Source organism: Pseudophryne corroboree, chromosome 8 (assembly GCF_028390025.1).
Source record: "Pseudophryne corroboree isolate aPseCor3 chromosome 8, aPseCor3.hap2, whole genome shotgun sequence".
Classification (NCBI taxonomy): Eukaryota; Metazoa; Chordata; class Amphibia; order Anura; family Myobatrachidae; genus Pseudophryne; species Pseudophryne corroboree.
The window spans coordinates 208,637,170-208,654,898 of NC_086451.1; the positions used below are offsets into that span (position 1 = coordinate 208,637,170).

Below are 17,729 nucleotides of genomic sequence, written 5' to 3' on the forward strand. Positions count from 1 at the left end.
GCGCACAGCTGCGGTGCTGTGCGCTACCTTAGTCTTGAAGACAGGATGTCTTCTGCCGCCGCTTTCACCGGACCTTCGTCTCTTCTGGCTCTGTAAGGGGGACGGCGGCGCGGCTCCGGTGACCCATCCAGGCTGAACCTGTGATCGTCCCTCTGGAGCTAACGTCCAGTAGCCTAAGAAGCCCAATCCACTCTGCACTCAGGTGAGTTCGCTTCTTCTCCCCTTAGTCCCACGATGCAGTGAGCCTGTTGCCAGCAGGACTCACTGAAAATAAAAAAACCTAACTAAACTTTTATTCTAAGCAGCTCTGGAGAGCTACCTAGTTTGCACCCTTCTCGGCCGGGCACAAAAATCTAACAGACTTGGAGGAGGGTCATAGGGGGAGGAGCCAGTGCACACCACCTGATATCTCAAGCTTTTATTTTGTGCCCTGTCTCCTGCGGAGCCGCTATTCCCCATGGTCCTTACGGAGTCCCAGCATCCACTTAGGACGTTAGAGAAAGTTTTTTTTTTAAAGTCAGTCCCAACATCACTGCCCTGGTATTGGCCCAGTGATCCTCAGGACTCCCCACTGGTAATTAGTGCTGGTGGGATGGGGAGAAGGTAAGTAAGCGGGGGCAGTTTGCTGCGTTATCCAGTTTTACAGTATATGCAGATGACATGCCCCCGTCAATACACCACAGGGGTTAAAACATGTGCCTAGAAGTGTTGACACTGGCATAACTATTACATTCAGGGCACAATCTTGTATGTATAGTAGCAGTAACAATAGGTATAGGAGGTCACAGTGAAACATGATATAAAATAGAGTATGTAATGGCACTGCACCTCACTCAGTAATGTATGGCATCATATAGAATGAAACAGGTGAACATTTGAGCAGCATGAGGTGTGTGGCCTGATTTTCCAATGGATTAGTCAGACATGGTGATGGCCGCAAGGTGCTGGAGTTTCGACCGTGCCTGGTACCTCTGACCACCAACATCATAGTTTTTTCCGTGCACCACAGAGAAAATCTGCACTGTCGCTGTACTGTTAATATTGCTATCTGCGCATCTCTAATTATAGTAGCCCAGAAAGATGACAAGGATGTTAAAGCCTTAGATTTGGGCGACATACTGTATAAGTGATAGGAGGTTGGCCCTGGGTATAAGGATAAAGATACATAAGGGAGGGATAGACCAGTCCCTAGAGTATACCCAAGTACAGTATCTTGAAAGCTTGAATCAACAAAATATATGAGGTTACTCAGACAATAAACAGCTGCCCAATTACAAGTCACCAGAGTCAGAAAGGTATATTTGTAACTTACAGTACATATAGCCAATAGGATCTACAAACTGGCCTCCCTATACCTTGTAATCCTCCAGGAGAGAGATATCCCCTCATATTAATAAAGCCTATATCACGTGCCTGAGACTAGAAATAGTAAAAATAACTCACCTGGCACCTGTCCAGAAATGTCTGAGGTTCCAAAGCAGCAAGGGGGGATTGGTTGTTCTTCACAGGGGCTATGTGTAGATTCCCATTGTTGCGCTAGTTGTCCGGGCTGGTGTACAAAGTCCTGCGATCTTTGGAAAGCTGCAAAGAAAAAATGAGAGAGGTTTATTTTGATGAAATTCCCCAAGTACTGATCTCCCAATTCATCATAGTTAGGGAAGCCAATCCCGCATCATTTTTTCAATCCTAGGATTTGGGATTGAAAAAAGGAGATTTATGGTAGATTTACCATGGTTAAATCTCTTTCTGCGAGGTACACTGGGTTCCACAGGGAATGCATCGGGGTGTAGAGATGGATCTTGATCCAGAGGCACCAACAGGCTAAAGCTTTAGACTGTCCCAGAATGCATTGCGGGGCCTCCTCTATAACCGCACTTACAGGTACTGTGAGCTCAGTTTTGTTAACCAGTCATCCAATGCAGAAGCAGGTAAAAGAGAAGGCAGATGTTAGTCACATAGAACTACGTTCTCACGACAGGAGAAGGGACTAGCGGCTAATGCCATACAAACCCAAAGAAGCTAAGTGCGTCAGGTGGGCGCCCTGTGGAACCCAGCGTACCTCGCAAAAAGAGATTTAACCATGGTAAGTCTACCATAAATCTCCTTTTCTGCAGCGGGGTACACTGTGTTCCACAGGGATTACATCGGGGATGTCCTAAAGCAGTTCCTCAAGGGAGGGGACGCACCTTAGCGAGCATGAGAACCCAGCATCCAAAGGAAGCATCCTGGGAGGCGGAAGTATCAAAGGCATAGAACCTAATAAACGTGTTCACTGAGGACCACGTAGCCTCCTTACACAATTGTTCTGTGGACGCGTGACGGCGGGCCGCCTAAGTGGGTCCAACAGACCGAGAAGAATGGGCTTTAATAGCAGCAGGAGCTGGGAGCCCAGCCTGCGCATAAGCTTGTGCAATCACCATTCTAAACCATCTGGCCAAGGTTTGCTTATTCGCAGGCCAGCCACGTTTGTGGAAAACAAACAGTACAAAGAGGGTATCTGACCTCCTGATAGAGGCAGTCCTCTCCACATATATACGGAGAGCCCGTACCACATCCAAAGACCGTTCTTTGGAGGACAATTCAGAAGAGATGAAGGCTGGAACCACCTTAGGTAAATAACCAGGGCGAGTTCAAAGAACTGCTCGGTCACAATGAAATATCAAAAAGGGTGGACGACAGGACAAAGCGCCTAAGTCTGACACCCTTCTAGCAGAGGCAATAGCCAGCAAAAACAGGACCTTGGCTGTGAGCCATTTAAGGTCCACTGACTCAAGATGTTCAAATGGAGAATCTTGCAGGGCATTCAGAACGGCAGATCCCATGGAGCCACAGGAGGGACATAGGGAGGCTGAATCCGCAGTACGCCCTGAGTGACTGTATGAACATCAGGTATAGACGCAATTTTTCTCTGAAACCACACCGACAAGGCAGATATGTGAACCTTGAAGGAGGCCTCGTGAAAGAGACTGCGTACCCGTGAGAGACAACTTCTCGCACCCATGCATCTGAAGTGGTCTTTAACCAGATCTAAGTGTACTGCAGAAGTCGGCCTCCCACGCTGGGATGCCCCAGGGGGAGGCCTGCACCCATCATGCAGCAGGCTTCTCTTGTTTGGAAGCAGGCTGATGAGTGGCCCAGGATTGTTTTGTTTTGGGCTCAGTGGTATTGGGAGCACGAGCTTGTATCGGGTATGTCTGACCCTTTGCTTTCCCTTGAGGTCAAAAGGAACGAAAAGTACTGCTCTTTGCCTTCTGTGCAGAAGGATTAGTATTCGGGAGAAATGCAGTCTTAGCAGCCGCTAAGTCAGTCACAATCTTATTCAGATCTTCCCCAAATAGGATGTCTCCCTTAAAAGGAAGTACCTCCAAGGTCTTTTTGGAGTCCAGGTCCACCTTCCATGACCTCAACCACAGAATTCGGCGAGCCAGGATGGACATAGTCGACGCCTTGGCCGCCATTACACTTGCCTCAGAGGACGCCTCCTGAGTATATTGGGAGGCGGTGGTAATATGAGACAGATATTGTCTGGCAGTGTCAGATATATCCTGAGGCAGCTCACCCTCTATTGCCTGAACCCATGCTTCAATTCCTTTTGCGGCACAGGAGGCCGCTATAGTGGGTCTATGTACAGCACCTGTAAGGGAGTAAATAGACGTCAGGCATCCCTTCACATGCCTATCTGTCGGTTCCTTCAGTGAGGTGACAGTGATGACAGGCAGAGTAGATGACACCGCAAGACGGGTGACATGGGAATCCACTGGCGGTGAATTTTCCCACTTGTTACACAACTCAGCAGGGAGAGGATAACGAGCTAGCATCTTTTAGACAGGGAGAATTTCTTTCCTGGAGAAGACCAGGGTTTCTGACGTATGTCTACTAAATGATCAGAATGCGGTAAGACCACTCTAGCTACCTTCTGACGTTTAAATTTATAAGGTTTCTTAGACGCAGTAATGGGATCTACATCATCATCGATTTGTAAAATCAGTTTAATAGCCTCCACTAGGTCAGGGACATCAACTTGAGTTGTAGATTCCTCGTCAGAAGCAACTGTATCAGTGTCTGATGGATCAGTATACTCCCCATCCTCATCAGAAGTTTTCATCTGAGATATTAGTGGATTGTGAGGAGGAAGCGTCCCGCTTAAATGACCCCTTGACCCCAGAGGGACCCAGTAGGTTTTTGACTAACCAAAGCTTGATTTAATTGTTGTATCTGGGTAGACAGAGTATCCGCCCAGGGCGGATTTACCACAGGGACGATATGCGGCTGCAATGGCACAGGAGGTCCCATAGGGGGCATAAGGTGTGTTATAAGCATAGTTGAGAACGTCACCCGAGGTGGCTCCTGATTGACTACAGGAGCAGCGGACTGACTGGGAGATGTATGGCACATATTACACAGACCATCTCTCGAAGCTTCCCCCTCAGATAAATCCTTGGCGCATGCGCTGCATGATGCAGGAGCGTCCACGGATTTCCAGCCCTTTGTGGTAGACATTATAGTGAATGTAACCCTACAGCCTAAGAGTGCGATACAGCCAGACAAATACAAAACCTGCAAATAAATGCCCTATTTATGTGATAGTATGTACAGGACACAAACAGAGAATAAATGCAGTATGAGGTGACTGAAATACACAGTAGAATACACTTAACTGTAAATACTGCGCAGCACTATATAATAGACCCTGATTCACCTAGTCCCCTAGGGTACAGAATACAGTGATAGCTATAGCTGGGATACACTGAAAGTGAAATGCAGATAATTATTTTAGTCAGACAATAAAACTGCACTAGACCAGTAAATAGATATATATATATATATATATAAAACAATGCACGGCCCGAGACTGGATGTATATATCATAATACTCTTACAATATGTTCTGGTAGAGGTACACTTGTTTTTAACTAAAACTGTCTTAAAATGACACGTAGAATACTTAAGTGTCTGTAAAATCACAGCGCTGATGAATCAGGCGGATTTATAGAGGAGACCTTGCACTGCAGTCCCGGAGACCAGTCGCAGCTACTGTGAGAAGATGGTACCCAGAGTCTCAGTCAGGGAGTGAGGGAGAGTTGAGGCAGCTCCAGGGCGGGAACACCAGCAGTAGATGGCGCCCGGAGCTGGGGGATAGGCTACAGGTCAAGCGCCTTTTCCCCTATGCTGGTCCTCACCACCGGGTACTATGGAGTCTTATTAAAGTGGATAATTAACTATCCGACCTGTGCTCCTATGCCCTGGTGGATATAATGGGGTCCCTGCTCTGTCACAGTGTCCACGCCAGCGTCGCAGTTCGTCACCTTAAACCGCGTCCGGAAAGCGATTTAATGGCGCCTGGGGGACCCTCTTACCGCCTCCCTTAGTAGCAGCCACGCGATCCAGGAGAGCGTCCGCTGCAAGTACCCAGGAACAGAGCCAGCGGGAGTATGCAACGCCACTGGGGAGGTGATGGAGCCGCAGCACAGTATGTCACACTGACATATGAAGTGCTGTAGCCCTTGAAGTCTTCTAAAAAGCTTTTTCAGGGATGCCTAGCGCAGACTCCCTGTTAAGTGACCTACTTCATGCAGACACCAACTCTAAAACTGAGTGGCGGGGTTATAGAGGAGGCCCTGTAAGGCATTCTGGGACAGTCTAAAGCTTTAGCCTGTTGGTGCCTCTGGATCATGATCCATCTCTACACCCCGATGTATTCCCTGTGGAACACAGTGTACCCCGCTGCAGAAAATCTCAATCCCAGAATTTCCAGGATAACTGGGATTGAGGCTTCAGCAATCAGAGGGAGCAGCACAGCAATGTTGCAAAGTGCACGGTAGGCAGGGCCAGCCCAGAGCACAGGCTGGCCCTGCAACACCACAGGCTGGCCCTGCAACACAGGTACAGAGTAACTCCAGGTACAGAGTACAACACAGGTACAGAGTGACTCCAGGTACAGACTACAACACAGGCACAGAGTGACTCCAGGTACAGAGTACAACACAGGTACAGAGTGACTCCCGGTACAAACTACAACACAGGTACAGAGTGACTCCAGGTACAGAGTACAACACAGGTACAGAGTGACTCCAGGTACAGAGTACAACACAGGTACAGAGTGACTCCCGGTACAGACTACAACACAGGTACAGAGTGACTCCAGGTACAAAGTACAACACAGGTACAGAGTGACTCCCGGTACAGACTACAACACAGGTACAGAGTGACTCCAGGTACAGAGTACAACACAGGTACAGAGTGACTCCAGGTACAGACTACAACACAGGTACAGAGTGACTCCAGGTACAGAGTACAACACAGGTACAGAGTGACTCCAGGTACAGAGTACAACACAGGTACAGAGTGACTCCAGGTACAGACTACAACACAGGTACAGAGTGACTCCAGGTACAGAGTACAACACAGGTACAGAGTGACTCCAGGTACAGAGTACAACACAGGTACAGAGTGACTCCAGGTACAGACTACAACACAGGTACAGAGTGACTCCAGGTACAGACTACAACACAGGTACAGAGTGACTCCAGGTACAGAGTACAACACAGGTACAGAGTGACTCCAGGTACAGACTACAACACAGGTACAGAGTGACTCCAGGTACAGAGTGACTCCAGGTACAGAGTACAACACAGGTACAGAGTGACTCCAGGTACAGACTACAACACAGGTACAGAGTGACTCCAGGTACAGACTACAACACAGGTACAGAGTGACTCCAGGTACAGACTACAACACAGGTACAGAGTGACTACAGGTACAGAGTACAACACAGGTACAAAGTGACTCCAGGTACAGAGTACAATACAGGTACAGAGTGACTCCAGGTACAGACTACAACACAGGTACAGAGTGACTCCAGGTACAGACTACAACACAGGTACAGAGTGACTCCAGGTACAGAGTACAACACAGGTACAGAGTGACTCCAGGTACAGACTACAACACAGGTACAGAGTGACTCCAGGTACAGAGTACAACACAGGTACAGAGTGACTCCAGGTACAGAGTACAACACAGGTACAGAGTGACTCCAGGTACAGAGTACAACACAGGTACAGAGTGACTCCAGGTACAGAGTACAACACAGGTACAGAGTGACTCCAGGTACAGAGTACAACACAGGTACAAAGTGACTCCAGGTACAGAGTACAATACAGGTACAGAGTGACTCCAGGTACAGACTACAACACAGGTACAGAGTGACTCCAGGTACAGACTACAACACAGGTACAGAGTGACTCCAGGTACAGAGTACAACACAGGTACAGAGTGACTCCAGGTACAGACTACAACACAGGTACAGAGTGACTCCAGGTACAGAGTACAACACAGGTACAGAGTGACTCCAGGTACAGAGTACAACACAGGTACAGAGTGACTCCAGGTACAGAGTACAACACAGGTACAGAGTGACTCCAGGTACAGAGTACAACACAGGTACAGAGTGACTCCAGGTACAGAGTACAACACAGGTACAGAGTGACTCCAGGTACAGAGTACAACACAGGTACAGAGTGACTCCAGGTACAGAGTACAACACAGGTACAGAGTGACTCCAGGTACAGAGTACAACACAGGTACAGAGTGACTCCAGGTACAAAGTACAACACAGGTACAGAGTGACTCCAGGTACAGACTACAACACAGGTACAGAGTGACTCCAGGTACAGACTACAACACAGGTACAGAGTGACTCCAGGTACAGACTACAACACAGGTACAGAGTGACTCCAGGTACAGAGTACAACACAGGTACAGAGTGACTCCAGGTACAGAGTGACTCCAGGTACAGAGTACAACACAGGTACAGAGTGACTCCAGGTACAGACTACAACACAGGTACAGAGTGACTCCAGGTACAGAGTGACTCCAGGTACAGAGTACAACACAGGTACAGAGTGACTCCAGGTACAGACTACAACACAGGTACAGAGTGACTCCAGGTACAGACTACAACACAGGTACAGAGTGACTACAGGTACAGAGTACAACACAGGTACAAAGTGACTCCAGGTACAGAGTACAATACAGGTACAGAGTGACTCCAGGTACAGACTACAACACAGGTACAGAGTGACTCCAGGTACAGACTACAACACAGGTACAGAGTGACTCCAGGTACAGAGTACAACACAGGTACAGAGTGACTCCAGGTACAGACTACAACACAGGTACAGAGTGACTCCAGGTACAGAGTACAACACAGGTACAGAGTGACTCCAGGTACAGAGTACAACACAGGTACAGAGTGACTCCAGGTACAGAGTACAACACAGGTACAGAGTGACTCCAGGTACAGAGTACAACACAGGTACAGAGTGACTACAGGTACAGAGTACAACACAGGTACAAAGTGACTCCAGGTACAGAGTACAATACAGGTACAGAGTGACTCCAGGTACAGACTACAACACAGGTACAGAGTGACTCCAGGTACAGAGTACAACACAGGTACAGAGTGACTCCAGGTACAGAGTACAACACAGGTACAGAGTGACTCCAGGTACAGACTACAACACAGGTACAGAGTGACTCCAGGTACAGAGTACAACACAGGTACAGAGTGACTCCAGGTACAGAGTACAACACAGGTACAGAGTGACTCCAGGTACAGAGTACAACACAGGTACAGAGTGACTCCAGGTACAGAGTACAACACAGGTACAGAGTGACTCCAGGTACAGAGTACAACACAGGTACAGAGTGACTCCAGGTACAGAGTACAACACAGGTACAGAGTGACTCCAGGTACAGAGTACAACACAGGTACAGAGTGACTCCAGGTACAGAGTACAACACAGGTACAGAGTGACTCCAGGTACAAAGTACAACACAGGTACAGAGTGACTCCAGGTACAGACTACAACACAGGTACAGAGTGACTCCAGGTACAGACTACAACACAGGTACAGAGTGACTCCAGGTACAGACTACAACACAGGTACAGAGTGACTCCAGGTACAGAGTACAACACAGGTACAGAGTGACTCCAGGTACAGAGTACAACACAGGTACAGAGTGACTCCAGGTACAGAGTGACTCCAGGTACAGACTACAACACAGGTACAGAGTGACTCCAGGTACAGAGTACAACACAGGTACAGAGTGACTCCAGGTACAGAGTACAACACAGGTACAGAGTGACTCCAGGTACAGAGTACAACACAGGTACAGAGTGACTCCAGGTACAGACTACAACACAGGTACAGAGTGACTCCAGGTACAGACTACAACACAGGTACAGAGTGACTCCAGGTACAGACTACAACACAGGTACAGAGTGACTCCAGGTACAGAGTACAACACAGGTACAGAGTGACTCCAGGTACAGAGTACAACACAGGTACAGAGTGACTCCAGGTACAGACTACAACACAGGTACAGAGTGACTCCAGGTACAGAGTACAACACAGGTACAGAGTGACTCCAGGTACAGAGTACAATACAGGTACAGAGTGACTCCAGGTACAGACTACAACACAGGTACAGAGTGACTCCAGGTACAGACTACAACACAGGTACAGAGTGACTCCAGGTACAGACTACAACACAGGTACAGAGTGACTCCAGGTACAGAGTACAACACAGGTACAGAGTGACTCCAGGTACAGAGTACAACACAGGTACAGAGTGACTCCAGGTACAGACTACAACACAGGTACAGAGTGACTCCAGGTACAGACTACAACACAGGTACAGAGTGACTCCAGGTACAGAGTAAAACCCAGGTACAGAGTGACTCCAGGTACAGACTACAACACAGGTACAGAGTGACTCCAGGTACAAAGTACAACACAGGTACAGAGTGACTCCAGGTACAGAGTACAACACAGGTACAGAGTGACTCCAGGTACAGACTACAACACAGGTACAGAGTGACTCCAGGTACAGAGTACAACACAGGTACAGAGTGACTCCAGGTACAGAGTACAACACAGGTACAGAGTGACTCCAGGTACAGAGTACAACACAGGTACAGAGTGACTCCAGGTACAGACTACAACACAGGTACAGAGTGACTACAGGTACAGAGTACAACACAGGTACAAAGTGACTCCAGGTACAGAGTACAATACAGGTACAGAGTGACTCCAGGTACAGACTACAACACAGGTACAGAGTGACTCCAGGTACAGAGTGACTCCAGGTACAGACTACAACACAGGTACAGAGTGACTCCAGGTACAGAGTACAACACAGGTACAGAGTGACTCCAGGTACAGACTACAACACAGGTACAGAGTGACTCCAGGTACAGAGTACAACACAGGTACAGAGTGACTCCAGGTACAAAGTACAACACAGGTACAGAGTGACTCCAGGTACAGACTACAACACAGGTACAGAGTGACTCCAGGTACAGAGTACAACACAGGTACAGAGTGACTCCAGGTACAGACTACAACACAGGTACAGAGTGACTCCAGGTACAGAGTACAACACAGGTACAGAGTGACTCCAGGTACAGAGTACAACACAGGTACAGAGTGACTCCAGGTACAAAGTACAACACAGGTACAGAGTGACTCCAGGTACAGACTACAACACAGGTACAGAGTGACTCCAGGTACAGACTACAACACAGGTACAGAGTGACTCCAGGTACAGACTACAACACAGGTACAGAGTGACTCCAGGTACAGAGTACAACACAGGTACAGAGTGACTCCAGGTACAGAGTACAACACAGGTACAGAGTGACTCCAGGTACAGAGTGACTCCAGGTACAGACTACAACACAGGTACAGAGTGACTCCAGGTACAGAGTACAACACAGGTACAGAGTGACTCCAGGTACAGAGTACAATACAGGTACAGAGTGACTCCAGGTACAGACTACAACACAGGTACAAAGTGACTCCAGGTACAGAGTGACTCCAGGTACAGACTACAACACAGGTACAGAGTGACTCCAGGTACAGAGTACAACACAGGTACAGAGTGACTCCAGGTACAGAGTACAACACAGGTACAGAGTGACTCCAGGTACAGAGTACAACACAGGTACAGAGTGACTCCAGGTACAGACTACAACACAGGTACAGAGTGACTCCAGGTACAGAGTACAACACAGGTACAGAGTGACTCCAGGTACAGAGTACAACACAGGTACAGAGTGACTCCAGGTACAGACTACAACACAGGTACAGAGTGACTCCAGGTACAGAGTACAACACAGGTACAGAGTGACTCCAGGTACAGACTACAACACAGGTACAGAGTGACTCCAGGTACAGAGTACAACACAGGTACAGAGTGACTCCAGGTACAAAGTACAACACAGGTACAGAGTGACTCCAGGTACAGAGTACAACACAGGTACAGAGTGACTCCAGGTACAGACTACAACACAGGTACAGAGTGACTCCAGGTACAGAGTACAACACAGGTACAGAGTGACTCCAGGTACAGACTACAACACAGGTACAGAGTGACTCCAGGTACAGACTACAACACAGGTACATAGTGACTCCCACCATGGTACTCCTCCACTTCTCTTAAGTCACGGCCATCAGTCCCAGAGTCAGGCCGCAGGCGCTGCTCAGACAATGACAGTGTGCCACTCACTGTCGCCAGACGGCCGCTGAAGGCCACCTCGCTTACCAAGCTGGCCGCCCACAGTTTACTCCACACACACACAGTGCGGGTGGATGCGGATCTTTAAGGGTCAGGCTTGCTTGGGGCTGCACAGCGTGACAAGCCACACAGCCATGCTGTAGGAAGCCTGGGGACAGGCAGCGTCTGAGCCGAGTACTAGTGCTTAGCACTGCCCTGGCTGAAAACAGATGTGCACATGTGCACCTTAATTCCAAAGATCCTGGGATTAGAGACAAATCCTAGGACTCAAATCCCAACGTTTTTTGCTGAAAATCCCAGGATACTGCAGATCCCAGGATTGGCCTCTCTAATCATAATCCACTAAGGAGAGATACATTACCTGTACGTTCATGTACTGTATCATTGAGAACAGGAGGCCCCTGAAGATCCTGCATTTTATGGACCTATTCCCTTGCACTGACCAAAAAATATTCAGCAAAATTCTAGCAAACATGCTCCAATGCGATTGGAAGAAAGTGCATAGATAAAACAAGCTCTGTACTTGTGGGTATTTGGTTCTGCGCACATTCAGCCTGTATGACTTGATTGAGTCTAAATATCAATTTACTAAAAATAATGCAATGATATATATACATTTAATTAAAAGCAAGTACAATGGGCGTCCAATGAGTAATTCAATTGTTGCTCCGTTTGGGAGCCCATTAGCTGCAGGAGACACATTTCTCCTGAGGTGGCGAGCAGAAATGTGAGAAAAGTGTCCCATTTGGGCACAGAAATGGCACTATCTGCGTCACGGCCAGTGCTTTAGTGGGGTTTAGCTGCTTTGCACAGCTAAACCCAGTACTGTTAGGTATGACGAGCAAAAAAAAAAATGGGTGCCAAAAAACATATGAATCAGCCCCCCTAGATGAAGCCGGTGAAACTAATATGCTCTATCATATGCATTGTATTGTGCCATCAGAAGAATGAAATGTTGTAAAGCTATCTGTGTATCTATAATTACTTATTGGCTTCCTCCCATTTATGGACATTTGCTGTCACTCACCTCTCTGGCACTGACTTTTGAAGAAGGGTCCACAGCAGATGATCGAGAAGGTCACCAAGGCAACCAAAATTAATGCCATAGCCACCATAATAACAGCCACTAGAATGACAGGATCCTGAGGAGGAGGGGCAGTGCTGGTTGGCTGATTGTTCCCAGGCCTAGGGTAACCTAAAATTCATACAGTATTCAAGATCAAGATCACCAAAATAGCCACATTTTCAATTCTATTCCAAACGCTCCGGAAACTTACACTGAGTCTCTGTACGAAGTGTGTAAGACGTACATGGGAAGCATTCTAGCTCCTGAAGACCGCCTATCCGGATTTTACTATAGAACCTGAAAAACAACAGAAAAAGTATTGAATTTCAGTATAGAAAAATATATGTGTATATAATGTTTTAGGGGTCTATTCATGAAGCAGTGAAAAGAGTGAAGTGAGCTTGTGGATCAGCTGCACCGTGCAACTGTATGGTATGGTATATTACTTCAATGAGGATTGGTTGCCATGGGCAACTTCTCAACTGGCTCACTTCTCCACACTTTTTAATGCTTCATGAACAAACCCCTTAGATTGGTAGAAATAGAGAGGAGCAGCAGTGCTGCTTGCCATCATCAAGTACAGCTAATAATGGTGTCTAATGTCACTTTACGTGGCAAAACTAGAAGCTCAAACAAAGGATCTGGGCAAACTTGTTGGTGGTGTGTGTGTGTGTGTGTGGGGGGGGGGGGGGGTGTTAGGAATTTAGAGAAGATTTAATTGAAATTTGAATATGTTAAGTGGGAAAAATTAGGGTATGTCAGTATAGAAGAGTGTTATACAACTGAACAGGGAGTAAGAATGAGTGGATCAGCGATGTTAAGTACTTCTACATATTAGTGTGGGATGGTAATGTATCATAGTAAGAGACACAGCTGTTGCAAGAGGAGTCAGTGTGAATAAGTAAGGCCAGTGACGGGACAATTTGTTTTGGTAAGATTTTCAAACTGCACTCGCCACAATACAGGCCCTAGTCTCTGGTTTCTAATGCAAACAGCTCATTCCCTAGTGCAAGCCAAGTGTAAAATACAGTCAGGTTGTGCAGACTGAAAGGTATAATTATCAAAAAAAAATTGTGGGATATCCCCTTTAAAAAATACCTGTTTTCAGTGGGGTATTCACAAATATTAAGGATCCATTTAATGTATGTACAGGGAACGGCAGCAGATATCTCCCGCAGAAGATATGCCCAGTTTTCAGAAGAAAAAGCAGCCCCTGCAGGTTTCTATGGGGACTGTTAAAATCATATTTACTAAGCTTCGCATAGTGGAGCCTGGCCCAGGTAGCTAACACCATCTTCAGATGGTGTGAGTCTTTGTAGCCTCAAGGATACAGAGGAATCTATATTATTATTCAGTGATCGCGCTGAGCCCAAAAAAAAAAGCGTGTCCCAGCGACCCCTCACTTCTAAAAATTGGGGTCCTACTTGTCTTTTTCTGGTCCCATCAGAATGAAGGTTCTTACTAATCTTATTAATGATTCAAATATAAAAATACATACCTAATTTGGACCGTACAAAAGTGCTGTAAGGGGGAGGTAGGGGGTGACAATGCTGCTGGGATGTGTAGCATACAGGACACTCTGCACCAGAGCTGTTACTAGACATTTTGGAGCCTTTCGGCAGAAAGTGAATTGGTGCTCCCCTTCCTATATTGTAAAGCATGGACAGTGCGCACCTTCGGCACGCAGCAAAACTGAAGGGGAGTGGCAACATAATAGTGCCAGTTCACATTACACCACACAGTAGTGCCGCTTATACACATTGCACCAGGTAGTACCTCCTATACACACTGCACCAGGTAGAGCACGTTATACATATTGCGCCAGATAGAGCACATTCTACACATTGCGCCAGATAGAGCACTTATACATATTGCACCAGGGAGAGTACATTATACACATTGCACCATGTAGAGCACGTTATACACATTGCGCCAGGTACAGCACGTTATACACATTGCACCAGGTAGAGCACGTTATACACATTGCACCAGGTAGAGCACGTTATACACATTGCACCATGTAGAGCACGTTATACACATTGCGCCAGGTACAGCACGTTATAAACATTGCACCAGGTAGAGCACGTTATACACATTGCGCCAGGTACAGCATGTTATAAACATTGCACCAGGTAGAGCACGTTATACACATTGCACTAGGTAGATCACGTTATACACATTGCACTAGGTAGAGCACGTTATACACATTGCACCAGGTAGAGCACATTATACACATTGCACCAGGTAGAGCAAGCCAGCACCTCAGACCCCCAGACAGCGTCGCAGGAAACCCCTACAGCAAGCCCATCTGGGATCCCACTGCAGCTAGCTCTAGGGCAGCAGTGTGTATAAGCTGAAGTATCTATCTCTGACTGTTACTGAGACCCCAGGCACCTCTGCACTACTCCTACTGTCATCTCTGCTGATCTCCACCACGCCGACCAGCATGGTACCCTACAGCCTATGATGTATGTGCCTACACATGTTCATGCTGCTCCTCTGTGCCTGCAGGCTGCCGGCTGCATCCCTCCCTGGAGACCCGCATTTGTCCCTATCTCCTTTCCCAAGGTTCCCTCCATCCTTATCACCAAGCAGTATTTTAGCAGCCTGCAGATACAGCTCACTGAAGATCCGTTTCTGATGGGCATTGATAGGGAATGTGTGGTGGTATGGAAGCCCCGAGTGCAGCACTGCAGATGCATCTGAAGAAAGAATAAACTTGTGCGGCAGCAGCATGGATGGGCCTGGCGGGGAGTTCGGTATTCAGACTGATCCCCCCCACCCTCCCGCGTGTGCCAGGGCCCCCAGCCACCTGCTGACCTGCCACCTACCGCTGGCATTTTCCCCAGTCACGATCCCCGCAAACAGCTTCCTCCACATGCACCGCGTAAGGTCACCGATTTCATCCCTGTCCAGAGATGACATCCCCTAGCCACACACAGCAGGCTTAATGTTCCAGCCAGGTCCCGTGCGGATCACAGAGTGAGTGGAGGGCGGGAGATCACTCTCTCCATGGTCTCTTCCCCTTCCTTTGCGATTGGAATATGAAATTGACTGAAAGCACAGGACAGCACTGCTGATTGGTCAGAGCGTGTCCTGTGGGACCCAGCGTTTTTTTTTTTTTCAAGTCCCCACTGTCAGTTATCAGGTAAAAATAAGATTTTAATACCTACCGGTAAATCCTTTTGTCTTAGTCTGTAGAGGATGCCATAGAACCATGGGGTATAGACGGGATCCGCAGGAGACATGGGCACTTTAAGACTTTAAAAGGGTGTGAACTGGCTCCTCCCTCTATGCCCCTCCTCCAGACTCCAGTTATAGGAACTGTGTCCGAGGAGACGGACATTTCGAGGAAAGGATTTATTGTTAAACTAAGGTGAGATTCATACCAGCTCACACCTCAAGCATGCCGCACAACATGGCATTCAACAGAACACAAGCCAACGGCATGAACAACTGCAGCAACATGCTGACAATAAACGTAACACAACATTTGTGTAATCACAACTAATAACTGCAGATACAGTACGCACTGGGACGGGCGCCCAGCATCATCTACGGACTAAGAGAAAAGGATTTACCGGTAGGTATTAAAATCCTATTTTCTCATACGTCCTAGAGGATGCTGGGGTCACCATAGAACCATGGGGTTAGACCAAAGCTCTAGAACGGGCGGGAGAGTGCGGATGACTCTGCAGCACCGATTGACCGAACTTAAGGTCTTCATCGGCCAAGGTGTCAAACTTGTAGAACTTTGCAAATGTGTTTGACCCCGACCAAGTAGCTGCTCGGCAAAGTTGCAATGCTGAGACCCCCCGGGCAGCCGCCCAGGATGAGCCCACCCCTCTAGTAGAATGGGCCTTCATCGATTCCGGTAACGGCAATCCAGCCGTGGAATGAGCATGCTGAATTGTGTTACAGATCCAGCGTGCAATGGTCTGCTTGGAAGCAGGGCCCCCAACCTTGTTGGGAGAATACAGGACAAACAGAGCCTCTGTTTTCCTAATCTGAGCCATTCTGGCGACATAAATCTTCAAGGCTGTGACCACATCCAGAGATTTTGACTCAGCGAAGGCGTCAGTAGCCACAGGCACCACAATAGGTTGGTTCATGTGGAAAGAGGAAACCACCTTTGGTAGAAATTGTTGACGTGTCCTCAATTCAGCTCTATCTTCATGGAAGATCAAATAAGGGCTCTTGTGAGACAAGGCCGCCCACTCAGACACCTGCCTTGCAGATGCCAAGGCCAACAGGATGACCACTTTCCAAGTGAGGAATTTAAACTCCACCTTCCGTAAAGGTTCAAACCAATGTGATTGAAGGAACTGCAACACCACATTAAGATCCCATGGTGCCACTGGAGGCACAAATGGAGGTTGGATGTGCAACACGCCTTTCACGAAAGTCTGAACTTCTGAAAGAAAACCGATAAGGCTGTAATCTGTACCTTAATTGAGCCCAATTTTAGGCCTGCATCCACACCTGCTTGTAGAAAATGGAGAAAAAGTCCTAGCCGAAACTTTTCCGTAGGAGCCCCCTTGGATTCACACCAAGAAACATATTTCCTCCAAATACGGTGGTAATGTTTAGACGTTACCCCTTTTCTGGCTTGAATAAGTGTGGGAATGACTTAAATGGGAATACCCTTACGGGCTAGGATTTTGCGCTCAACTGCCATGCTATCAAACGTAGCCGCGGTAAGTCCTGATACACGCACGGCCCCTGTTGTAACAGGTCCTCGCGCAGAAGAAGAGGCCAGGGATCTCCTATCAGTAATTCCTGAAGATCTGGATACCAAGCTCTCCTTGGCCAATCTGGACATTGAGAATCGCCCGGATCCTTGTTCTTCTTATGATCTTTAGAACTTTTTGGAATGAGAGGAAGTGGAGAGAATACATACACCGACTGAAACACCCACGGTGTCACCAGAGCATCCACTGCAATTGCTTGATGGTCCCTTGACCTGGAACAATATCTCTGAAGCTTCTTGTTGAGACGAGATGCCATCATGTCTACTTGAGGAACTCCCCAACGACCTGTCACCTCTGCGAAGACTTCTTGGTGGAGGCCCCACTCTCCTGGA

General features: G+C 47.7%; 1 protein-coding gene across 4 annotated transcripts in view; it reads right to left on the reverse strand.

The window, feature by feature from the left end:
* The window catches only part of EDA2R (ectodysplasin A2 receptor), a 272,056-nt gene that overhangs the window by 136,750 nt on the left and 117,577 nt on the right, over window positions 1–17,729 (reverse strand). For all 4 annotated transcript variants that reach the window (XM_063937068.1, XM_063937069.1, XM_063937070.1 and 1 more), the window contains 3 exons: window positions 12,858–12,943; window positions 12,608–12,775; window positions 1,444–1,581 (listed from right to left, as the gene is read on the reverse strand). In XM_063937068.1, the coding sequence (XP_063793138.1) occupies window positions 1,444–1,581; window positions 12,608–12,775; window positions 12,858–12,943 (392 nt within the window). The remainder of the gene's footprint in view (window positions 1–1,443; window positions 1,582–12,607; window positions 12,776–12,857; window positions 12,944–17,729) is intronic.